This window comes from Leptodactylus fuscus, chromosome 11, assembly GCF_031893055.1.
Source record: "Leptodactylus fuscus isolate aLepFus1 chromosome 11, aLepFus1.hap2, whole genome shotgun sequence".
NCBI lineage: Eukaryota > Metazoa > Chordata > Amphibia > Anura > Leptodactylidae > Leptodactylus > Leptodactylus fuscus.
In genome coordinates this window covers 39,374,997-39,401,362 of record NC_134275.1, presented here as the reverse complement: position 1 = coordinate 39,401,362, position 26,366 = coordinate 39,374,997, and the positions used below count along the sequence as shown (strand labels likewise).

At 43.4% G+C, this 26,366-nt stretch overlaps 1 protein-coding gene across 7 annotated transcripts in view; it reads left to right on the top strand.

The window, feature by feature from the left end:
* The window catches only part of KCNT1 (potassium sodium-activated channel subfamily T member 1), a 214,274-nt gene that overhangs the window by 182,757 nt on the left and 5,151 nt on the right, over positions 1–26,366 (top strand). For 5 of the 7 annotated variants that reach the window (XM_075259496.1, XM_075259502.1, XM_075259500.1 and 2 more), the window contains 13 exons: positions 6,118–6,334; positions 7,987–8,092; positions 10,709–10,881; positions 11,273–11,344; positions 11,774–11,908; positions 13,277–13,388; positions 13,600–13,701; positions 15,164–15,247; positions 15,665–15,793; positions 16,151–16,171; positions 16,560–16,860; positions 20,987–21,049; positions 25,004–25,088. In XM_075259496.1, coding sequence (XP_075115597.1) covers positions 6,118–6,334; positions 7,987–8,092; positions 10,709–10,881; positions 11,273–11,344; positions 11,774–11,908; positions 13,277–13,388; positions 13,600–13,701; positions 15,164–15,247; positions 15,665–15,793; positions 16,151–16,171; positions 16,560–16,860; positions 20,987–21,049; positions 25,004–25,088 — 1,600 coding nt within the window. The remainder of the gene's footprint in view (positions 1–6,117; positions 6,335–7,986; positions 8,093–10,708; positions 10,882–11,272; positions 11,345–11,773; positions 11,909–13,276; positions 13,389–13,599; positions 13,702–15,163; positions 15,248–15,664; positions 15,794–16,150; positions 16,172–16,559; positions 16,861–20,986; positions 21,050–25,003; positions 25,089–26,366) is intronic. The other 2 variants (XM_075259498.1, XM_075259501.1) reach the window with 1 other exon arrangement.

The window sequence follows — 26,366 nt, the reverse complement described above, 5'->3', positions numbered from 1 at the left end:
GGGAGTTGTAGTTCCACTAGAGCTGAAAAGCTGTAGGTTATAGATAACCACTGATATACTTAATCATTATTAATCCAATCCCGTGTACTTACCCACAATGCCTGACCTGGTGTGGTACAATTGTCTTCGGCCATCTGCTAGTATGTTATGTGAAGCTCTTCTAAGTGTTCATTCCTCCATATACAAGAAGTCTGTGTTCCCGAATTTTTCTCCGACCCCCTCATTGAGTCGAGTTTCCTATAGAGACAAAGACAAGGTGTGAAGAGGCTGACAATGAAAGATGCACAGTAATTATTGTACTGAATAGAATGCAAGTGGAAAACCCCGCTCTGTTCCTGAGTCTATGTGGGCGGAGAACACACATTACATTACAGTGTGCTACAAGAAGGAATCCTGCAGAATAAAAATAGAGCAGATCAGAGAGAGAAAGGTGGAAAAATCCAGAGATGAGCAGTGCCAGGCGGCCACTTATCTCCACTCAAGGCACTATAGGGATCCAATGTCCAGCTGGGGTCAACACATTGAGTACTATTCAAAACGGCCGTTTTGAATAGCACGCACCCATAGGAATGAATGGACGCAGCCGGCACGCAGACTTTGCCAGCGGCCAGCCACTTAGCCCCCTGCGTGCCGGCTGCATCCATTCATTCCTATGGGTGCGTGCTATTCAAAACGGCCGTTTCGAATAGTACTCGCTCATCTCTAGTAGTGAATCATTCAAAATTGTTCTGTAATTTATTTTTTTTTAATCAAACGCATTACATAGATTTAGAAATAAGGCCAATTATTGTGATTTAGAGAGGACATGATAATGGAAGCAGGAGGGTTTGTGTATTCTGTTATATTCCTCATATACATAGACTTGAGTTCCTCAATATTTAGTGAGATGGAATGAAGTAGTGTTCTTCTAATAGTCCCAGGTAATAGAGTAATCTAGGCCCTTACACTTTAGGTCATGGGCCCCATATTGCTACACTACAGTTTCTGCAGGCCCAGTGGTGTAACTAGCAGAAACTGGGCCCCCCAGCAAACTTTTGACTGGGGAAGGGGGGGGCACATGGCATAGCTCCCCGTTCCTGGCACCCAAACAGTATTTACACACACTATAATGTCTGAAGAGGCCTCCAGACAGTATAATGTCCCATAGCAGCCCATCCACACAGTATAATGTCCCATATTTACCCGTCCGCACAGTATAATGTCCCATATTTACCCGTCCGTACAGTATAATGTCCCATATTTACCCATCCGCACAGTATAATGTCCCATATTTACCCGTCCGTACAGTATAATGTCCCATATTTACCCGTCCGTACAGTATAATGTCCCATATTTACCCATCCGCACAGTATAATGTCCCATATTTACCCGTCCGTACAGTATAATGTCCCATATTTACCCGTCCGTACAGTATAATGTCCCATATTTACCCATCCGCACAGTATAATGTCCCACTGTAGCCCCTGCGCACACACAGTATTGTGCCCCATAGTTGCCCCTGCTCCGGCGCACTCCCCGCTGCTTTTGGCCGTTTTCAATGTTGGTACAGATGTCACATTAGCCAGGCCGGGGTCGCTACACATAATGATGCCGGCCTGGCCCACATGACATCTGGGATGTCACAAATAGGCCCGAAGACTACCGGAACGCAGGAAAGGTGAGTAACGCTGTTTTTTTTTTTTTTTTTTTTTTAATGTTACCTCACCTCCACTGGCCCTCTGATTATTATACTCTGGGGTCTCAAAAGACCCTGGAGTATAATGATAGCAGTATTTGTTGGGATTCGTGGGCCTGTGGCCTCACATACTGGTCTCCACTCCTGCTCACAGCTGTCTCCACTTCCCGAGAGTAAGTAAATACAGCCTGTTACCTGATCGGGTTACTCCGGCAGGTAAAGGCCTATTAAAACAAAAAAAAAAAAAAAAGCATCAGGGGCCTGCCGGGCTCCCTAAGGCCCTGGACCCGGTGGCAGCTGCTACCGCTGCTATCCCAGTATTTACACCACTGTGCAGGCCCTATCTTATCAAGTGATGGCCTGTGACAAGAATATCTAATTACTTTGATTTCTGGAGTCTGACCTCTTACACCCACCATTTTTGAAAATCAAGGGGTGCTTTGTAGCCCCTCTAATTCTCCTCTATATAGTGGTGTACCTGGCAGCGCTGAAATTTGCATCTGGCCCCATTCACGTGAATGGAGTTGGCCAGTTCCCCTGGGGGACTTGGGACCACAGAGCTAAACCAGCAATGGCACATAAATGGCCCTTTAAACCCTATCCCCTTCTAGTCATTGCTATCACCCCCCCTCAACCGTATAATCAAATGATATAGTTTTTTTTTTTTTAAAGGGATCCTATCACTTACACACAATTTTTTCTAGGTACCACGTCGGAATAGCCTTATGAAAGGCTATTCTTCTCCTACCTTTCGTCGTCTTCTCCACACCGCTGTTCGCCTACAATCCCGGTTTCTCTCGGTATGCAAATTAGCTCTCTCGCAGCACTGGGGGCGTACCCAATGCTGCAAGAGAACTATCCAGCGCTGCCTCCATCTTTGTCAGCAGCGTCCTCTTCTTCCGGCGGTGGCTTGTAACTTCTCGGCCTCGGGCCTTGGGCAGAGAAGACTGCGCAGGCACACAGGCCACGAGAAAATGGCCACTTGCATAGTAGTGCAGTCTGCTCTGCCCAAGGCCTGAGGCCTAGAAGTTACAAGCCACCGCCGGAAGAAGAGGATGAAGAGGACGCTGCTGACAAAGATGGAAGTGGCGCTGGAGAGCTTTCTTGCTGCATTGGTTACGGCCCCAGTGCTGTTTGAGCGCTGGGGCCCGCCCCCAGTGCTGCGAGAGAGCTAATTTGCATACCAAGAGAAACCGGGATTGTAGACGAACAGCGGAGAAGACGTGGAAAGGTAGGAGAAGAATAGCCTTTCTTAAGGCTATTCCAACATAGTACCTAGAAAAAATTGTGTGAGAGTGATAGGATCCCTTTAAACCACATTTTTGTGTTAAAAAAATTTTTTAAAGAATTTTTTATATATATATTTTTTTAAATTACATATCAAGCATTAAAAAACTAAAATAATAAAGTACTATATCCTGCAATTTTCACTCTGGCCATTAAGTCACCTAATAGAGTGGCACCTGCCAATTTTGCAGAGGTTTTCTTTTCATTAGTGTCATCATTTGCATCACAGACAGAATACAATAGAAGAAAACACCTGTATAAATAACACCTCTGTTAAAGGGAGGAGCAGATACAGAAAATAGAATTTAAAAAAAAATCTACAATCAGAAAATAAAATAAAAAAGTGATATTTCACTATTATCTGCATTTAATAAAAAAAAAAAAAAAAAAAAACACACAACACTGAAGAACAGCAATTTTGTTGTCTTAAACCTGTGACTTGCTTTCAACTAACTTTTGGCCTCTGGATCCAAAAATAACTGTAGTTTTTGTCTATCACGTCAACATTTTAAGCTACAGGATACCCTCAAGAGTCTTACAAATTGCGCATATAAAGGAAAATAAAGTAAAACTTACATTCATACAAAGGCTAGAATAGTTACTAAATTGTGTTCATACAGATAGTTGGTTTTTATCGAACGGTAATTACATATTAAGGTACAACATTTCGCTTATAAGGTGTAGAGAAAAAACTTGATGTGGTAGAAGAAAAATAACTCCAAGTTACCGGCATGCCTGACTATAAAACAGCGCAAAAATCAAACTCAACAGAGATTGTGTTACAGATTGTTCCCCAGTGATCCCAGACGACTACACTATACACCATGTACATGACTACATATAACACTATGCTGGCCCTTTAACTTCTACCTCTGAGATAGAGTTGTCTCCAGTGGTCACAGTACAGAAGTTATGGAGCATGAGATATATTTATATAGTGTTCATTTTTGGCTCTGTTCACACATGGGAAAATGTGTCCTTCGTACATCTTCCTTGAAAGTCCTATCATGTAGGGCAGGTACCATGTTTGGGGCAGGTGCCAGCATGGTAGGCTCCGGTGGGACTGGCCGGCTATTTAGGAGGTGTCCTCTTTCCTTCTCACATTGCTGTGACTGCAGTTTTCACTGCTGACTGCGCCAAAGGGGAAAGCAGTTCAGAGCCCAGGGGTTATTATTTACTAGGAAAGGGTCCGTCCCTTTAAGGGAAGGATAGCTGCAGTGATGAGTAGTACGATATAGGGGGGCTCCAGCACTTTAGTGACCCTTCCTGTAATCTTTTAGTTGTTAACTCCCCCACATTCTCTTTGCACCAGTTTATATAGTAAGTAGGATCTGTAGCGTTGCATTGTGGGTACGGTACTTCATGGTCCGCCGTGTACATTGTGTCTTGTTAGTAGTCATCATCCGCACGACGCAGACAATATGACAGCTCACAGCTCAGCGCTTTGTCGGTGATTCAAACAAAGCCGCACGCTGTGTCCTCCTGCCAAGCGCCCCCCATAGAGCCCGGCGTTAATGAATCCCTGCTGCGCTGCGCTCCCAAGGGAGATGCCATGAGGACTAAGCCGCAAAGAGGGAGACAAGTGACAAGCAGAGATCACAGCCTGTCCTGTTAGTAAATTAACCGCATGATTTAGTAAAGCCGCCATCTCTCTTTTAGTGTGTCATGGCAGTGTCATCTCTGGTATCTCTGCCACATAAACGGGTAATGAGCTTGTCCCCATATAGATATAGCAGAGGTATAGAGATATAGTAACAGAGCCCATCCAGAATACAAAATTATACATCTACCTTGCTATGTAACATCATGTCCCATGTATACAGTGCCCAGATATACAGCCATGGTGCTGATATATACAGGGACAGCCATTGTAACAGCCTCAGCATTCCCATAACAATAACAGCTGCAGTGCCCCATATACAGTTCAAGCCACAATGTGTCCGTAATAATTACAACCATGTGCTGCTATATATATATATATATATATATATATATATGCTATATACAGTGCCGAGCATAGTTCTCATAACAATTTCCACCATGGTTCCCCCAGATACGGTGCTAGCCACAGTGTGCGTATAAGGATTACAGCCATAGTGCCCCCATATACAGAGCCAGTCACAGTATTCCTATAACAAATACTGCCATAGTGCTCCCACATCGTGCCAGCCAGAGTTCCCACAACAATTACAGCCATGGTGCACCTACAGTGCCAGCAGCCACATTCTTATAACAATTACCGCCATTGTGCCCCTATATACAGTGTCAGACAGAGTTCCCTTAGAAATTACATCTACAGTGCCCACATACTTATACCAGTGACATTGCCCATCAGTCAGATTCTGTGGGCACCTTTCACATGAATACATTCAGCATGTAATCCGAATGCACCCATAAGAGACCAAATATCCTTTTGGTCTCTGTGAGGCTGGTAACAAAAATGTATGCCGTACGAGATACACGGGCTATGAGCTTCCTCTGTATACCAGATCCCACCACATTGCCAGTGACCTGATTGGTTGCCAGGGGTAACCGCTCTGCTCTTATGTAAGAGGCCGCTCTCCATTTAGTGACATTACTGTGACTGAGATGCGGGAACATTCAGAGGGTTTATTACAGGGTAAGAATAGCTGGCGCTCTTCACGGCAGTACTTGACCCAGGCTTCAGTTTTCCAGCGAGATTCCTCATAAATTGGATTTGTTGCAGTTACTATGGGCCGGGCCGGGAGGCGCTCCCCCCAATGTAGAAAGTAATTGACGCCGGCGTTTTGAGTCATCTCCCCGGACACAGACTATTATTGTGCCGTCATATAAAGGAGGCTGAGCAGGGGGACGAGGCACCATAGTGTGCGCTAGTCACGACGTGCCAGCCATTATATCTGTACCCAAGACTCATTGTACAGGGGTAGACTCTGAATTCTGCTGCTTAACTTGTCAGATTTGCCATTTTACACCCCAAAAAGACTTTACAACCCCAGAAATGAGAAATATGGCAACTTGGGTTTTTTGCTTGTTTTTTTACTCAGCTTTTTTAGGAACAGCTACAATATTGAAAAAAAAAAAAAAGTAGTGACATTTCTTTGGACACATTAAAGGGACATTCTTATACATGTATACGCCATATTGTTTTCATTCCTGCTGTCTTTCCCTTAAAGGTACAGTAGCTATGGACCTACAGAACACAGAATGTCGGCCGATGAACAGCAGCAAGCTGACTCTACCGTCAGAAAATGGTTCGGGCACCAGGAGACCCAGTATTGCTCCAGTTCTAGAAATTGCAGACAGCAGTACGGTATTACCATGTGACCTACTAAGTGACCAATCAGAGGATGAAATGACCCAGTCTGATGATGAAGGACTTCCTGTCTTGGAGTATGTATTAGATCGGGCTGCTCATACACATAAGATAAAAGTTGTCCAATTTTTCACATAGAAAACTTCTGTCTGTGCACTGCTGAATTTACATATTTGTTACAATCAGACCGTTCCCGCCAAACATTAGCGGCTTCAATGACCGGTTTCTGTATCCTGCCAAGTGCATTACAGTTCACACGTCCAGGGAGACTTTATACTACTTAGTCTGGAGCTGCGGGGGCTAGAGCTGTAATCTGTACACCATGTCTATGCTGCATGACATATCACTGGATAACGCAGGGCTGCATATACTCACAGCTTAGCTTCAACCAGTGTGTACATAAGGATTTTTCACTTAAGATGACCCCAGGGAAGGGGGTACCGGGCACTTTTGTCCTAATATGACTCGCCATTATCCAACACAAAGCTTGCTGACTGCCGCACCAACACAGGAAAATAGTTACTGCTTACACGTTTCGGGACAATAAAATATGTCCCTTTCTCATAGCTATGAGTAAGGGACATATTTTATTGTCCCGAAACGCGTAAGCAGTGTTTACATTTGCAATATGGATCTATTTTTGTAAAGATTTTTTAATATGATTCAGTAAAAGTCAAGTTTTATCTATTTTTTGGCGCTGGAATTTTTATTACGGAACTTGTCTAAACGTCTTCCTCTTCAGTCGTGGAATTTCTGAGCAGCCTACAAAATGTGGTATGATCATTCCTTTATCTAAAGCTGGGGGTTTTGAGCGGATTTATTGTGTTTATTGTACAGGAAAATAGTCTTTCTTTTCCCTTGTTGATGAAAAATAACACAATTGGTATCAGCAGGTCCGCAACAAACCCTAAAGTAAAGTTACCATCTTAGTTATTCTACATGATAAACCCCATATCATCCCACCCCTCAAAAAGCAATAAAAGCTGATCAAGAAGTCTTCTGTACCCACAAAATACAAGGTCTGGTGAAGCCACATTGAAGTGAAAAGTTATGAAAGCCGGAATATAGCGAGGGAGGAAATGTCACTGCGGCATCTGAGTTATGGCCAGAAATATTTTTTTGACTCCTATATACAAAACCTGCAAAAAAAAGACATTTTCAGGAGGGTTTTTGCAATTTTAACATGACTGTTAGAGGGTTACATTTGAGCAGTATGTACATGTGTGTAGTGAGCGCCCTCTAGTTCTGGACAACACATGGTTATCTTTGCCATTTTTTTCTTTATATTGAAATACATGTATTAGTCTAAATAACTGATCATATATATATAATGTGATGTCATATATTTCTGTTATTGATGTCTGCAGAATCCTTACCCCCTCTCTAACTACAGTAAGATATAAGAGTGTGTTTTCCGCTGGCAGAGCTATCCCAGCAGGCCGGTACTGCCCCCTCCCCCGTTCTGTTCTATAGCATTTTCCTGCATTTCTGTTACATGTATATTTCATACACTGTCCAATTTGCATAGGCGCTCATGAATAATGATAATCTTCTATGGGAAATCCTTCCGCACTGTTATAACATGCTATTACAATGATGCACCACATGCAGCTGGCAATGTTCAATTCTTGTGATGCTATATTGCCCCTATGTGGACATCTGCGATAGTACACTCCTTAATGGGATGTTAATAATTGAAATCTCTTAGTAATGTTTTCCTTTCTTCTAGGTACGTCAAGGGATACCCCCCAAACTCTCCCTATATTGGAAGCTCCCCAACTCTCTGCCATCTTCTACCTTCCAAAGCTGCATTCTGTTGCCTCCGCCTGGACAAGGTGACCAATATTGCGGACCCCATGTGGGATTTTTTTATTTTTCTGTTCAGTGAGTGTGCGCACATACATTATTTATTAAAGCTGCTTCCTCTTCAGACACTTAAAGGGATGAGATGCCAGACTATATGTTCTCAGACAGTGAATGCACTGCAGATTTTGTCTGGATTTGTGAGTGATAAATTCTCTACATTTTGCAGTAGCATACTCTAAATAGTTAGGGGAGATTAGTTAACCCCAATATCCTGTCAGTCCTTTCTGTGTCTCAATCACAGATCCTGGTGCAGATACACAGATGCTTAACCTTTTCGCTGCCAAGGGTCTCTGGAAATTTTGCACCTCCAGTAGCCAGAGCAATTTTCACAGTTTTGACGTGTCTGAATAAAACGCTTATTTCTAAATTAAATGTTTGTCAAAGACCCCCATACCAATATATTTTCTGAAAGCAGGGAGCCAGGGGAATATAGCTTGAACAGTTCTATCTTAGAATGCTACATTATACTTGTATACATTTGAGTTAAAGTTTTTTTTCTAAAAAAAAATCCAAAATTCCAAATTTCTGACCTAAACTCTACCACATGCAGGGATATACTGACATAATTTCTTTAGTATACTAAAGTCTAAGGTGCCTTTGATTCATCAATACTACATACATGTGACTAAACTCCCTTTAAGACCCTAAAAAAGTGCACCTCAAAATCTTGATTTTGGCCTTAAATGTGAAAAAAATAGTAGCATGAATAAAACATGCCATAGACATTAGAATCAATGACTAAACCCCATAAACCTATATATTTCCAAACAGCAGACACCCTGACGATCATAAAAATACCATCTAGCTTATTATACTCACAGACACCTTCATGCAACTTTTTATCAAACCTTGATTTTTTGCAAAAATTACACAAAAGTTCAGGTTTGAGACTAAATCTCTGAGACAGTTTGAACTATATATACAGAAAACTGTCAAAGCTGAGTTCTTTGTGCACTAAGAAATACTAACTTTTAACAGTATATAATTGCTTAAATTTAATGAAGAATTCCTTAACTTAAAGACGTTATAGGAAATAGGGGGTTTGGATAATAGAAGGGGAGTGGGGTCGGTATATCAGGGACAGGGGAAAGGTGCTAAGAATTTTAAAAAGGGGTATGTACGTGTATAAATGTTATTCTGTTAGTGTAAGTGAATGTGGTGGAAGAGCTTAGTGACACTGCTTCCTGGGCTCCTCACTTTAGACAGGTAAGGACTGTTTCTATGCAGATAGGAACGATCTGATGACCTATTGGTCACTAGATGTTACCTTACTCTGAAGCTCAGACATTTAGCTTCCAAATGAGATGGAAATTGTGAGTGTCACAATACATCTCAGCACAGCTTCCAAATGATATTAAAATTGTGACACTATTCACAATATTCATCTCACAGTATTAGTATGTACGAGCGCTGCCCTTTCTTCAGCAGTACAGCCAAGGGAGGGACAGACAGAGCAGTATCGCCGTCCTTTTTATGTGATAGCTGCGATCAGCGACCTTTTGGACAGCTGATCGCTGGCTTATTTTGTAGCCCATGTTCCTAGCTTTCAAATGAGATGAAAATTGCAATGCTGCTTGCAATTTTCATCTCACTGTAAAGCTTTATGTGAGCACTCCCCCTCCAATTCTACTGTCGCGTCACGGAGCGGTACCGCTGTGTTTTTTAGTTAACAGCTGCAATCAGCGCCCCCCCTGGTCAGCTGATCGCTAGCTTATTTTAAAGGGCAGATTCTTGGCTTTCAAAGAAGCTGAAAATGGCAGCGCTCGCTGACATTTTCAGCTCACTATACTACTTTTTATAGCGCCTCCCCTACATTTCTATAGAAAAAACAGGGAGCAGAATCTGCCTATATTAACAGTTTTGGGAGCAATCGGTGACCTCTAGGTCATCAGATCGTTTTGCCATTTTAAAGTCAAGATTCTTGGCTTTAAAATGACACTGAAATTGTCAAGCTAACCCAATTTTTGACAGAGTTATGGGCTTCAGTAGCAAGGACGTAGTAGCTACGTCCTCCGCTACTGAAATGCCACCTTGGGAGCACGTATAGCTACGTGCTTGGCAGCAAAAGGGTTAATGCTCTGGGTCCAGAAATTTCAGAGATAATCTACACAAATGTGCCTTTTCCCAGCCCAAAAGGTGTGGAAGCATGGTGCTGGAATTACAGTAAGTGCAGTCTCACCTGAATAGTTAGACTTCTTGTTTGCCATGATGGTTTTTGGAGTCAGGTGCTACATGAAGTTGGGATTCAACATATGAAAAGGAGTTGTTCAAAAGTAGACAATCCCTCAAAATCTAACTTCAAAGTCCCTTTAAATAAGTGTCTGCAAAGTAATGCTATAGGTACCTACATGACAGACTGGTGAGACTTCTCTTGACATGGCATCAGCTCTTTGAGAAGTTTACTCCATGTTTCTGAGAACTTGTCAGTGGCACCAGAGGATTGTAACATCCCCTGCGCTTGTCATATCGTCTCCTGACAAGTGAGGAGTAGTCAGCACCATGAGGGATCTGTTTGTCCTCCAGGGGGATCCACTGACAGCTTTCTCCAATAGATGTCATGAGAAGTGTCTTCTGCCTCTATACAGGGCTGCAAACACAACAGTTTTGAAGATGCGAAGGCCTACGGCTTTAAGAACAAACTTATCATTGTATCAGCCGAGACTGCAGGGAACGGGCTCTATAATTTCATCGTCCCTCTGAGAGCGTACTACAGATCTCGCAAGGAACTCAACCCTATTGTGCTGCTGCTGGATAACCCGTACGTATAGGATCATTTACCTATAAATAAGTTTATCAATGCATTAATTGTTTGTAAAGTATCTGAACATTGGGACCCCCAGCAATTATGAGAACTGGAGTGGTAGGGGGTACATGTCACTCCTATGATGGCTCATATACAGCATCTCCTAGAAGTTACTGGAGCACTTGTAACGTATGTGCTCCAAAGATCAGTTTGCATGTTTTTCTGGTTACTGCAGGGCAAAGAACAACTTGCTCTCATTCACAACGTAAGTGAATACCCAATTAAAATAAGTAAATAAATTTGCAGGTTTTACTTGTAGTAACACAACTAACCACAAAGAGTGCTGTGGTGAGGACGCACAGTTGTGAGCACCACTAACCATCATTCTGTGTTGTGTCTTCAACAGGCCAGACAATCACTTCCTGGAGGCGATTTGCTGTTTTCCAATGGTCTACTTTATGGTCGGCACCATAGATAAGTAGGTTTGTTTCTAAAAATGCTAAAATGCATATTATTATTTGAATATACATATATAATTTATTTATTTATTTCACCCTATTTACCACTGTACTCAGCCTCAGATAGTGCTGTTGTACCCCCATGAGTGTTATGAACATGCCAGAGTTGGCCGGCATCATCATGACTGCCACTAGAGATGGGATGGAAAAATTAGGCAGGAGGTCCAGAAATAATTACTGCGAACCGACTGATTTAATATAATATTGTTGTAGTTTTCCAAACTCTCACAAAAGCTGCAACGTCAGAAAACTGCAGCCACAGTGTGGGCATGATCATGTGCTCAATGTCACCCTCTATTGGTGCAATTGGTATATGACAACTGCATTACTGATAGTTTCTGGCTCTGCACAGTTGTCACTCACTGATGTTTCTGTAATCTCTCCATCAGTTTGGACAATCTACTGCAGTGCGGGATTATCTACGCAGACAACCTGGTAGTAGTAGACAAGGAGAGCACGATGAGCGCAGAGGAGGATTATATGGCAGATGCAAAGACTATTGTCAATGTGCAGACTATGTTCAGGTAAGTTCTTCCTGTACATGGGTATTATAAATCCAGCAGCGCTAGTTCATGTGTTGCCTCCACCCGTGGCGTACATTGCAGCCGCACAGCGTAACCTTTCATGTGATTAAAGTACTAAATCATTTCCAGAAAAAAAAAACCACAGCAAAGGGTGAGCGGGACGAAGGACAAGGAAACATGCTGCAGAAATATTTAAGTGTTCTCACTATATCCTAAGGCTCAATGACAAAAGGGAGTTCTAAAGGTTTGACAGGTCATAAAATACTAATCTGTGAGGGTCCAGAGACTGGGACCCCCATTCCTCCGAAGGGCGATAATTTTGGTTACAGCCAGTTGTACAGGATTAGAAATACATGGCTGTTTTCTTTCATAAACAGCGCCACACCTGTCCATGGTTTATATTGCAGCTCATGTCCATTAAAGTAGGGGGGGGGGGATGCCCAGGAACACTCTCCTACCTAATCTCACATGTATGACTGCCAATAATAAGAATAGGACCTGTGCCCAGTATACGCCCTGACCACCAGGTGGACAGATTTGTCTCTTCATGTCAGATGCCATGTCTGGTGAACTCCTTTAATGGAGCTGAGATGCAATACCAACAAAGCTGTGACTAGGTGTTTTTTTTGGGGAAAAAAAGTGTCTGGCTGTTTTTTTTTCTCTTCTAAATCCTGGGCATTTCTGAACTCAATAGAAAAGTCTGCTCTTGTATAATGAGAACCCAACACCAACAACTCAGCACGCAACATACAAGGTCTTATACGGCTACGATGAAGAAATATATTGGGGGAAAAAAAAAAAAAAGACTGGATGTGACAAAAAAAAAGGCAACAGAGAGACATAGGGCCAATAACCTAGTGATATTTCAAGGGCACTGTACGGCATTATGTCGGCACTACATGGTTGTGTTCTCTGTCTGGTTATATATTCACCGTATGACAGTATATGGTGCTATCACGTAGACCCGCTGTGGTACTGGGTATATTCTATAGTGATATTACCATTATCTGGGTATAGTATGGTGTCACTTTCTGTACAGCATGGCAGCGCTCTTAACAGTACTGCCATACTGTCCCCAAATAGTAAATGCTAGCATACTGTGCAAATGATATTTGGGTATAGTATGGCAGTATGGTTATCTGAATACCATATGCTAGCATTTACTATTTGGGAATAGTATGGCAATACTATTAAGTACAATATGATGATACTACTATTTGGGTACAGTATGGCGACATTTATTATATATCTTATATACTTTATTATTCAGTGCTCCAGCACCTTCACAAACCTTGTTCCAGCCGTGTCTCACATCATATATTACTTATTTGCAGCACTTTCCATGGAAATCCTTGTTTCTCGTTCCAGACTATTTCCAAGCCTCAGCATCACCACCGAGCTGACCCATCCCTCCAACATGCGCTTCATGCAGTTCAGAGCCAAAGACTGTTATTCTCTCGCACTTTCTAAATTGGAAAAAGTAAGTGGAAAAACATCAATAAAGTTTTAATGGTTCGGGCAGTCCCTTTGGTGGACTAGCGGCATCTCATAGAGATTAAATCGCCCCCGCCTTGCGTACTGTGCCTTCAGATACATCATATTAAAGAACAATTGTTTCAAGCCCTGCACATGTATAACTCTTACACTCCTTGTCCTCAATGTATACCGGTCTGTGTTCTGTATCTCTGCAGAAAGAACGAGAGAATGGATCAAATCTGGCCTTCATGTTTCGCCTCCCATTTGCTGCCGGCAGAGTGTTCAGTATCAGTATGTTGGACACGTTGTTATATCAGGTCAGCAAATATCATTGTCACAAACTTGGATCATTCTGAGGAGCATTCCTCCTACCTCCTGCTTCTCCTTAGGATACGTGTGTAAGGGCAGGTTCACACCAGCGCCCCATCTCAGTTTTGCAGTTTCCATTTCCTGCCCGAGAAAGTGGACAGAAGACGGAAACCTGCAGTCACTTTTCAAACCTATTCATCTGATTGGGTTTGGAAAGTGTCCGGCTGTGAGCGCCCGTAAGCGTTTTGTGCTCTCCGCGGTTAAACAGTTATTTTTAACCGGACACAACGGTTTCGCCGTGGAGAGCTCAAAACGCTCACAAGCGCTCACGGCCGGACACTGTCTGTCAGGTTTCCATCTTCTGTCGGCAGAAGACGGAAACCTGGAGATCGGGTGCTGGTGTGAACCCGCCCTAAGCCTTACATGGTTGAGAGTATGTACACACATTCAGATACAAATAACTACTGGAGACACCAAGTGGTAGTCAATGGTACTGCATAAGCAGATTGTTTCCTACAATTTCCAACATATAAGTGAATTGGAATGGAATGGAACATAGACTGGCAGGATCTCCTGGCCTAAACCCTGTCAGGAGACTCGGACTCAAAGTATCACAGTGATCTATTCCCTGACTGCCACAGCTCTTATGTCCATACAATATACTGTACAAGACAGTAAAGCTGAGGTGAGGCAGGGGCTTCTAGTATCAGAGATCACTATAATGGAAGGAGTCCCAGTCTCCAGGTCAGACTCAATTCAGGAAATGTGAGCAAATACAGTTCAGAATATCAAGACAATCTTTACCTATGCACCTGGGTAAATATTAACAGTGTACGTCACGTATTTATGCTAAACATTGTTTCTTTACATTTTTTATGCCTTTATCTATAGTGTGAAATTCTGCAGTTTTTCCTTTGTCAAATGATAGGCTGACAATTCCTGTTCTGTAGAAATCACTTGTCAGCAGTCATCTCATTATTATCCCAGGCAGGATTACAAGTAACAGTTACTAGTAACACCTCTGTGTAGGTAAAACAGGACCCACCAGTCACAATGGGTGGTGGACACAGCTTATATAGTCATTCTTCTTGAACAGGCCACAAAGCATGCCCATAACATCCTCTTCTAGAAGCCACAGTCATGTAGTATGCAAACCTGTAGTATGGAAATAGATTGAAAAATAAGACAGGTGATACATTCCGTATACAAAACATCCTTGAACTAAAATTCTCTGCTCCTGTGTCACTTTAGTACTAGGCAGATATGCCATTCAGTAGCCTGTGCAAGCTGAGTGACAGCCCCATCACCCAGCTTTCCCAGAATCAGATTGCATGATAAAACAGCTAGGTTTCTGGGGTTCCCAGTTACATAGAATTGGGTTTCTCGAGGCTTACAATGTAATACCGATATCTGCTGTATCTGATATGTTATTTCATCGGATTTATGTATTTTCCTTGTATCCTCATTCAGTCCTTTGTGAAGGATTACATGATCACCATTACCAGGCTGCTCCTAGGACTGGACACTACGCCAGGCTCAGGGTATCTATGTGCGGTGAGTGCAGCTGTGTATCTATACGCTCTAAAGGCAAGTTCACACAGCAGGTTTTGCAGCAGGACCCACCATGTAAAATACCTCACAGAAATGTTCCATTCACTTCAATGTGAGGCTTAGGTGGAATCCAGCCAAGCTGAATAGTAGTGTCTATCCCCCATTGAAGGGAATCGGTGACCATCTAATGTATATGGGGATGTCCTGACCAACCCCCAAAGGCAGAGGTTTGGGTAATACAGAAGCGGGCACTCTGATTTCAACATGTCCGATCCTTGTCTGCTTAGCCACTACTAGACTATAGAACACATGCACACCCGTGTGTGTGTGTGTGTGTGTGTGTGTGTGTGTGTGTGTGTGTGTGTGTGTGTGTGTATATAACAAGGGCCACTTTTGTTGACTTTCTTTTCCTAATTTCAGATGAAGATCACAGAGGACGATCTCTGGATCAGGACCTACGGACGGCTGTTTCAGAAATACTGCTCATCCAGTGCAGAGATTCCTATAGGAATCTACAGGACACAGTCACACATGTTCTCTACATCTGAGGTAACAAGCCACCATCTTATAGTCACAATACTTTGCAATACCACAACATAAGATGCAATTTTACTGCAACGTGTGAATAAGCCCTTGCAGTTCAGCAGTGAAGTTTTACAAGTAAAACCCATTAGAGATCTAGTCTTATGTCTTGAGGCTCTCGGATTGGTTCAGTCTGGTCACAATCTATAACTCGCCTAGATATTCTATTAAAAGTTTGACTGACTTTTGCCTCGGTCAAGTAGTATTTTTTTCCTGCATCAAAACAAACATGAGTAGTTTTTTACAAGTGCATGAAAACTACTGTGTGAATAAGTCTCTATTGCCTCATGTCATTAATGGTGTGTCTTGTTTTCCATTTTACAGCCACATGACATCAGAACGCAGGTAAGTCGTTTCGGTTCCTTCTCCTGTTTTCTGACTATTGCATGTTATTACAATTACAACTGGAATAGTAGTAAGTCTCTGATCTTGGCCGTTTAACACATTAGATGCCACCATTTTCACTTGCTGCCCCAGTTGATGGGAGTGGGATATGATGCATCCTTATCCGGCCTTACCAAACCAGTTCCCTGCCCTGTAGGCTTCTATAAGAACTTGTCTAGGAAATGCTCCCTATGAGCAAGGTCCCTATTCTGTAATACAGGTCCGCACCAGATGGAGACCCCCAGGACTTGGTTTAAGCTCTACAAAGTATTCAGATGGGGTGTGTACATTACCTCTTAATGGATCGGCTACCATCAAAAACACAATTGTGCTATTTTTACCTCTTCAGTCCCAAATCTCCATCAATGTTGAAGACTGTGAAGACACAAAAGACACAAAGGAACACTGGACGGCAAAACCCAGTCATCGAAATTCCACGTCCAGTGACCAATCTGAACACCCGCTGTTGCGCAGGAAGAGTATGCAGTGGGCACGGAGACTCAGCAGGAAAGGCAACAAGCAGGCCACCAAAACAGCGGAGTGGATCAGTCAGCAGAGGCTGAACCTGTACAGGAGGTCAGAGCGCCAGGAACTGTCTGAGCTAGTGAAAAACCGCATGAAACATCTGGGCCTCCCAACTACAGGTTACGGTAAGTCACCTCTGCACATGATCCTGTAGACTGTGTGGTAGGCCTGACCTGTAGTTCCCAACTCCAACTGTTGTATGTACGGACTCGACAGTACTCTACGCGAGGAATGTGAGGGCTCTTCGCATGCTCCTGAAAGGTGACCATTATTTCAGAGATCCTCCCAAACAGTGGTGAACAGGGTTGTCTTGTCAGAGGGTTATAAGTCGTAGCAGTTTAGCTTCACTACAAATTTCTCAGTGTCGTATACTGTCCGTAACAATGGTAAGTCATATGGACGGGGTTTATATGTTGTATAGAGAAAATTAGAGAGTTTTCTTCTATTTTATTAAACACATATTCCATATGAAATCACAACTCTGGAGCATCAGTGCTCTTCCTCTTATCCCTCCTAGAAATACACTATGTGATCAAAAGTATCCAGACACCCCCAAAAACATACGTATTTCATATTAGGTGTATTGTGCTGCCACCTACTGCCAGGTACTCCATATCAGCGACCTCAGTAGACATTAGACATCGTGAGTGAGCAGAATGGGGCGCTCCGCGGAACTCACGGACTTCGAACGTGGTCAGGTGATTGGGTGCCACACATCACACAGGTCAATGCCAAAGGATGCCTCGCTTGGTGTAAGGAGCGTAAAAATTGGACAATTGAACAGTGTAAAAACGTTGTGTGGAGTGACGAATCACGGTACACAATGTGGCGATCCAATGGCAGGGTGTGGGTATGGCGAATGCCCGGTGAACGTCATCTGCCAGCATGTGTAGTGCCAACAGTAAAATTCGGAGGCAGTGGTGTTATGGTGTGGTCATGTTTTTCATGGAGGGGGCTTGCACCCCTTGTTGTTTTGCGTGACACTATGACAGCACAGGCCTACATTGATGTTTTAAACACCTTCTTGCTTCCCGCTGTTGAAGAGCAATTCGGGGATGGCGATTGCATCTTTCAACACGATCGAGCGTCTGTTCATACTGCACGGACTGTGGCGGAGTGGTTACACCACAATAATATCTCTGTAATGGACTGGCCTGCACACACTCCTGACTTGAATCCTATAGAACACCTTTGGGATGTTTTGGAACGCCGACTTGGTGCCAGGCCTCACCGACCTACATCGATACCTCTCCTCAGTGCAACAATCCTTGAAGAATGGGCTGCCATTCGCCAAGAAACCTTCCAGCACCTGATTGAATGTATGTCTGCGAGAGTGGAAGCTGTCATCAAGGCTATGGGTGGGCCAACACCATAATGAATTCCAGCATTACCGATGGAGGGCGCCACAAACTTGTAAGTCATTTTCAGCCAGGTGTCCGGATACTTTTGATCACATAGTGTATATGAATATGTTGACAACAACTGGGCCATACTATTCCCCTTGTCAAAGTGGTGTTCCTCTACACAGTCTGGTACTGATAGGACAATGTTGGTATTTGGGGACACAGCCACACTCCCCTCTTCAGGTCATACCCACATGCATCAGCCGATCAGACATGTCATGGTTACTCAGCACTACCATAATACAGTGGACAAGATTGCAGCTTTTGATGCTTGGAGGCAGCCAGATCAGCCTACCAGAGCTAGGACCATGGATAGATCATCAGAATTTAAAAAAATACAAAAGAAACCCTGAGGGTTGGAAAATCCCTTTAAAGGACTGGGGATGATCTTGCCCCTGCTGGTTGTCAGTGCAAGATCTTGAAATAATCTTGTAGAAATTCTTCAGAGGAGTTAATCTACTCCTGTTATTTTCATTTCTTGCTAGGCTACCCCACCCCAGCCAAAATTTGGTCTTAAAGGGATTTTATCATTAGAACGAAGTCCACATCGGAATAGCCTTAAGAAAGGCTATTCTTCTCCTACCTTTATTACTCTGATCCACGCTGCCGTTACTGAGACATTTCTTATTTTCTCCTTATGTAAATGAGTCTTTAGAAAGCACAGACTGTCCCAACACTCTCCAGCAACACCTCCACCTTCTTCTTCTGACCTCCTCTTACACGGGCGTCCGTTCGGCCACGGAAAAATGGCTGACGGACATGCACAGTTGGATTTTTCGGCTGGAGACGCGGCCGCTGATGCTGCGAAGAGGCAGTTGGGAGATAAAGAGGGAGGCGTCACTGGAAAGGTTTCGGACAGGGCTACTAAAGGGATGTTCTTTTTTTTTTTTTTTATGTAGATTGTGAGCCCTACATAGAGCTCACAATGTACATTTTTTCCCTATCAGTATGTCTTTGGAATATGGGATGGAAATCCATGCAGACACGGGGAGAACATACAAACTCCTTGCAGATGGTTTTTTTGCCCTTGGCGGGATTTGAACACCAGGACTCCAGCGCTGCAAGGCTACAGTGCTAACCACTGAGCCACCGTGTGGCCCCCCCCTAAAGGGATGTTCTGTGGCGTGGGGTCACAAGGGATTTGGTTGGGGATGAGTGGAAGTAAATGATCCAAATTTGTCAGGGTTGTTGGATGCCGCCTACTATGTGGTAACTGTAGTTGACCTATAAAAACTTCCTATTTCACTTAAAGTGCAGCTCTGCCTTTAATATATATTGGCCCTGTAGTCAGCAAACTCTAAATTATTTGTTATTTTCTTATTTTTTGTCTGTCGCCATGTGAATACTGCCAACTGATCGGATTATTGGGCCTGTAATGGGAAAAGAGCTGCTCTGGGGCTCATTGCAGATTTGGTTAACAGTTTGAAGGATTAGATCTTCAGTACAAGCCACATATAAAAATCTAGCTTTATACTTCTTTCTGATCCTAGCTACAAAATACTGACCAAAACTGCAATGTGTGAATAAAGCCTAAAAGAATTGTCTAGGATTAGAAAAGGATGGCTGACTTCTAGAAACATCTGTCCATGGGCTGTGTCTGGTATAGCAGCTCTACCTCATTCACTTCGAAGGAGTTGAGCTGCTATACCAAACACAACCTGGGGATCTTGCGCCACTGCCCTAAAGGGGACCTTTCACCACCCTGGCTCTCTTCTCCTTTTATACCTGCCCCTCTATTGATTTTGGTGCAGGAGTTTTATCTCTAGCCCACACTGTTCCTGAGCAATCATTGCAGTCAGTTTTGCTGCCTGATATGCCAGTTAGAGTCCCTAATGCAGAGATCCCCAACCACTGCATTTAGGGTCGGTCTTTGGGGATCTCTGTCTGGCTACTAGGTGTCGCTGAAGCTCCTATGCTGCGTGTAATACATAGCATTGGAGCATCGGCAGACACCTGGTACAGAACCTGTTTTAGAGAGTAATTTGCTGGTGTAGCCTACACCAGATCACTTCCCATTTACCTAGTAGTAATGCAGCTGCAGGATCTGTTCTGACACACAAGATGTCTGCATATTCTATGTTACTGCCAGAACCTTCACTTTGGTGATGTTGGGGCTGGGGAACAGAATAGAAGATGCACACATCCTGTGTGCCACAACAGATCCCTGGAGAGCTGCATGTTGCCTATTACCCTTGTTAAGAGCCCCATCCCCACAGGTAATGGGGCAGTTATTAACATTACCTGTGTGGTGGTGGTGCTGCTGGTGGGGGGGGGACTGTTATAGCTATAGTAACCCTAATAGTGCCAATCCCTCCCTCGAAAAAAGGTTGGGGACCGCTGCCCTAATGTTGTGTAATGTTCGCATACCATGCACTAAAACTAACAGCACTGGTAACTCAGGAATGATGGGGGCTAGGCAAAAAATTCCAAATGCCCTGGAATTAGTGGAAAGGCATTGAATAAAAGATGGAAATTCCACTAACACAGAGTGCAGAGTAAAAATGGAGTACCAATGCCAACGGAGTATTGAAAAACTCTCAGTAAAGGTTACATTGTACAATACAGGTGGAGCTTCACTTTAACCTGTGACTTTACCCTTTTCTGGAGGCAGCCATTTTGAAGACTGTACTAACAGAGACCTAAATCTATGTATAATGTTAATGCTGTTGTAACTGGTGACATCAGCAAGTCATAGCGGTGATGTCACTAGCTAACAATATCGTCATAGCTCACAAAAAGGCTGCCCCCGATCTTCTTTTCTGCTGATTTAGTCGCCTGCTGATCTCTCTCTCTCTCTCTTTCTCTCTTGTTCATGTCTGTACCTTTCTCTTCTGTATGTTTTCTGTAGAGGATGTAGCAAATTTAACTGCCAGTGATGTGATGAATCGGGTAAACCTTGGATATTTGCAAGGTAATTCTCCTCCTTGGGAGTCAAGCTTGACTCAGCACACAATGTGATGATGAACATGCCAACTTGGCTTTCAGGACGCTCTGCACAGCCTATTATAGATGATAGTGTGTTCTTAGCCTGGGGTATTAGGCATGGGCAAGCTGCATGTACACACCAGGGAATAACTAACCCCTTATGGGTCTAGAAATTACAAGGGTCAACAAGAGAGTAAAACACAGAATGCAAAGAGGACTTTTCGTTAATAGCCCCCTCCACTGATCCTAGCACCGTTAGATGTTTTTCTCTAGCACCCACCATTCCTGAGCAATCTCTGCCGTTAGCAGATCAGGCACTAAAACTAACTACTCTCTCTAATGGCACGTGGATGATGTCAAGCAAAAGCAGGCAGGGAATGGGACTCAGAGCTCAAATGTACGTCCCCTTCACCCACTTGACATTAGAGAGCCTAGTTAATATATGGAGGCACTAAATTACACTGATAGCTCAGAAACGGTGGAGGCTAGAGAAAGATGATCCAACTGCACAAGAATCCATGCAGGGATGGCTACTAGAGGATGAAAAGAACTTGAGATGGTGAAGGGGTCACTTTAAAATGTTGTTGGGAGAACTGGCCAGACAACCAATATGTATTGGGGTGTCCCTATGTCTGGGGAAAAGAAGGATTGGGCCTTATGTTCATATAAAATTTATATTTTACTGCCACTCAGATGGGTGAGGTTTCTGTAAAACCAGACACTAGGAGAGCCATCTAGATCAGTGGTTTCCAGCCTGTTGCCCTCCACATTCCCACACACGCTGTTAAAGGATGGAGGACACTGATCTTGGGGGATATTCAGGAAGGCACATATATTCTTAGACAGGTCATCCAAGGTCTAAGAAATAGCCTGAAAAATTCTAAAATAAAACCCCTATTCCACTCTGCTTTCTCCTGATACTCCGGTGGCTCAGCCAGTCCTTGCGGTGACGTACCATACTCCTGCTGTCCGGGCACAGCGCTGAGTGCGATGCCAGTAACTTACAGCTCAGGACTGTTGTGACCAACGATTGGCTTCAGCAGTCACATGTAAATAAATAACGGGAGGACGGCCAGGGCATCAGCACCGGATCACCAGGGGAAAGAAGAGGCGACTATGGCTTCTTTTTTGTTTTCTAACATTTGCAGCTATTTTTCAGCTTCTTGATAGCAGTTGGATAACCCGGTTACAGGTTTTATGTGGGGAAGTTTCTCAGTTCATTACTGCACTGAATAGGCTTCTTATGGATGTCCCCAATACCCCCATTTTTAGGTTTACAGAACAGGGGTGAAAAATCTTGTTCTTATTGCTCCCCTGCTGAAGGTGTGACCCACTCTGCTCTACTCCTGTTGCTTGTACATAGAGTAGAGTCTGTTACATTACAGAGAGCCCCCCACCAGGCTCTGCACACCGAAAAGTGGGGAAAACAGGGGGCTGGTATATATTAGAGACTTATCCAATGCAAGACTTTTTATTTCCCCATATAACACCTTTAGAAGATCAAAAAATTATAGCAATCCATTTAAAGGGGTGCTCCGGGAACAACTGGTACACTTAGGTCCTGCTCTAGTCATACATGAGGGGTAGAGAGTTGAAAAAAATTGGAAATCAAGAGCTGTCCGAAAGTTGGCATTTTCCAGCATTGATGTGCTCACTTATCCAAAAAAAAATAAGCCCCAAGCATTGTTTCATGGAAGGTCCCACAATGACTCTATATATTGCCGGCTTTGCACAAAAAAAAAAAAAAAATTACATCTAAGTGTGTGTGGCACGTGGTTGTCGATTGAATAGTGATCTCCTGACGCATTCCTACTACTTGGCAATATACGTTGTGGGCTCAGATAGGCTTTGACTCACTGCATGAATTCACAGAAGGTGAAAAAAAGAAAAAAAAAAAGCTTCTTCCATGGAGCAGAACTGGCTGCAATGACCCTCGGCCTTACCCTAACTATCTGCAAACCATAACTCTCCACTAACCATCCCATATTGACAGGTCTTGCCCGACCATCCACCAACCCATACCATCTGCTGCCATGTTCTCCGTGACCACCTGCAGCTCGCACCATACTAACTGGCTTTATCCTTTATATCTTTAACCCATACAGCACTAAAAGATTTGTGACCGAACATCTGGCAATTCCACCATACTAACCGGCTTGTCTCATGTCCATGATTCTCCAGCTTGTCTCTATCAGAATAATTACTGCAATGCAGAACATTGCCCCAGGGCATACCAAAAATAACCGAATACCTGTAGTATGGACTATTCCCACAGCTCTGTCCGTGTTGGCTTCACCGAGGCTTCAACTTCTGGGCAGCTAGAAGTGGCAAATCTGGTTTAGTACACAGACACGTCTACCTATTACTTCTAATGCTAAATATACTGTGTACCTCTGTAACTGAACCATCATGAAACTATGTACTCACATCAGGCAGAGAGATTGTGTGGGCATTATTTGTAATATAGCAGTTGGGGGATCTGCTTTTCACTAACAGAGCTCCTAACCCCTACACAAACATGGCCTTAAAGGGCTGCCATCACAAATAATCTCTTTCAAAACGCAGAGGCTGCAGCGATCCCAGGTCTCAGTAAGACATTAGTTTTACTGGAGGTAGTTGTGGCCAGACATTTCCCTCTAGGGATTGACTATGAGTAATATAATCCTACATAACCCCTTTAAGGAGTACCTCCATGTTCAAAAGAAACAAGTTATGCTTTGATAGTCGGGGGCCTGGGTGCCGAGACCCCCACAGATCACTAAAGTGAGGGTGTAGAGTGCTGCGCCCCTGGAGCTGTGATCATCTTTCCTTAGTTAGGTTTATTATAGCTAAAGACAAAATTATCAACATCTACCACAGTAGAAGGGGCACTGTGTTCAGCTAAGAGGACCCTTACTCTCATTTCAGTGATCAGTGTGGGGGCGGGTCTATAAACCAGACCCTCACTTATTATAACTTCTGACATGTAAAAAGTTACTGTATAATGAGCGGCCTATCTGATCGCTGAAGTGTGTCACAGCCCTTTGTGTTGGCCATGGAGGAGTCTGCCCGGCCCGTGATATGAAATAATCTCCCTATTGTGAGACGTTTGGCTTGGGGTATGTTCAGACTTGCAGTTAATCGTCTGATATTGGTCACGGTCACTGAACCCTTTATTCACTCTCCATGTCTCTGCTGTGTTCTGCATCATTATCTACAATGTGGCTTGTAAACATCAAGAAACTCACCATTAATCTTCTCTACAAGCTCCTGAAGACTTCCCCTAACACTTTCCTCTTTCCTTACAGCATTGTGTGAACAGAACCTGATATTTTCCATTGTGTCCTCTTCTACAGCTGGTGTCTCTTTCCTCTATTGTACCACTCATTTGTATTAGGTAGAGGGGCTCAACCTGATCTGTTAGTGTGCTGGACCCTTAAGAGTTAGCACAATTTCTCAAAAATGGCAGTTTTGTAAAACCAGAAATCTGTCTACTACTAAGTCTTGGTGCATTTAAGCCATGGCCCTTTTTTTGAGAAGTGACACCCACCAGTCTAGCACCTCATGTATGTTAATGGCTGGGAAAAGGGCATGACCATCATATTTAGTGCCCAGGTCACAAAAAGGGGGAGTGTTGTTTATTAAATGGGGCGAGGCCTCTCCCAAAATGCAGCATAATATAATAATGTTATGTGCCAGCACAGCTGCTTTATGTGTTACAAGATATCCGATAGCTGTAACAAGCCCTGCCCCTGTCTCTCCATTCTCACTCACTGAACATTATGGGAAAATAAATTTCATAACAAGAATGTTAGAGCGTCCTCCTTGTCTGGAGGAAAGAAGGTTTTACAATAGTCCTAGACAGATTCTTTACTGTAAGAGCAGTGAGACTTTGGAACTCATGTAAATGTATAAAATACAGAGTAGAGAGACTATAGCAGTCTTCCTTTACCTTCCACAGATGAGATGAACGATCACCAGAACACATTGTCTTACGTCCTCATTAATCCCCCACCAGACACGCGACTGGAACTGAATGACATTGTGTAAGTACAAACAGAAAGAGACAAATGTGGATTCTGAACATCTAGAAGGACTAAACCAAAAATTACACTAATTCAAAGTGTAATCCTGCCATGTATTGTTCCCCACCATGTCTGTTCAGTAACTTCCTGGTCCTAGTCATCACAATCACAGACCACTACGGTGACCACTACAGTCGGCCATTGGATGGCCATATTGAGCAAGGCCAGGAAGTACAGGGGGAGTCTGGGGACTCTAGAAAACATTGGGTGGGATTGGTCAGAGATTGGAAAGATAATATTTTTTCATACTATTTTGTCAGGGAATGTTTGGAGAATATTTTCAATATACCTAAAGGGGGTGTCTAGGCTTATTTTTTATGGCCCTCAGGATAGGCCATAAAAATATGATCAATAAGAGGGTCGACACCTGGACTGATCATCTGTACACAGGTGCCCGTCTGTAATCCATATGGGAGCAGAAGCAGAAGGCTCCATCTGTTGTCTAGCTGTGCAGCTTTCACGGACTTCAAAAGAGAGCAGACGCTGGGCCGCTATACAGCGCTTCTGGCCCGATATTGTGTACTGGACGGGCACTGGAAGCAGCGCTGTACATATGATTGGCCGATTATATATTGATGATGGGCCAGGAAAAAAAAAGCCTGAACAACCCCTTTAACCTATCTGACTTCATTTTAAAAGAAAACAGGCTGTAAAGTTCTCCTGTCACCAAGCTCTTACCAGGGAAAGCCATACACATTTGTATAGCCAGTGTGTACAGATGTAGCTTTTGCTAAAAGGAAGGGGGGCAGTTCAAGTGGCTGTATCTCTGATTGTATACCCCCTATAACAATGTCTGTGGTATCACATGAGAGCTGAGATTCTCACAGCACAGAACTAGCTTTAAAACACCCTGAGATATTACTAGTCAGCAGTTCTGTGTGTGTAACTAGTGATAACTCCAGGTCTTTTACAGAATCTCAGCTTTCTTATGATGCCAGAAGATTTGTTCTAGGCGGTATAAAAACCGAGATGCAGCCATCTGAAGTGACCCCCCCTCCCCCCAGGGCCCTACATACTGCAATGAGTACAGCTGTATGTATAGACTCTACTGCCTAACCAAGTTCCCTCTAGCAATGCTCTGTTTTCTATCAAAAGGAAGTTATACTTTATTAATAAGATGATTAATAATCTATAACAAAAACAGTCACCAAACAATCCCTGACAGAATAACAAAAAATAAAATGGGTGTTAGGGCTAGTTCACACGGGGATTCCATATGTGCACATTCCATCACAGCTG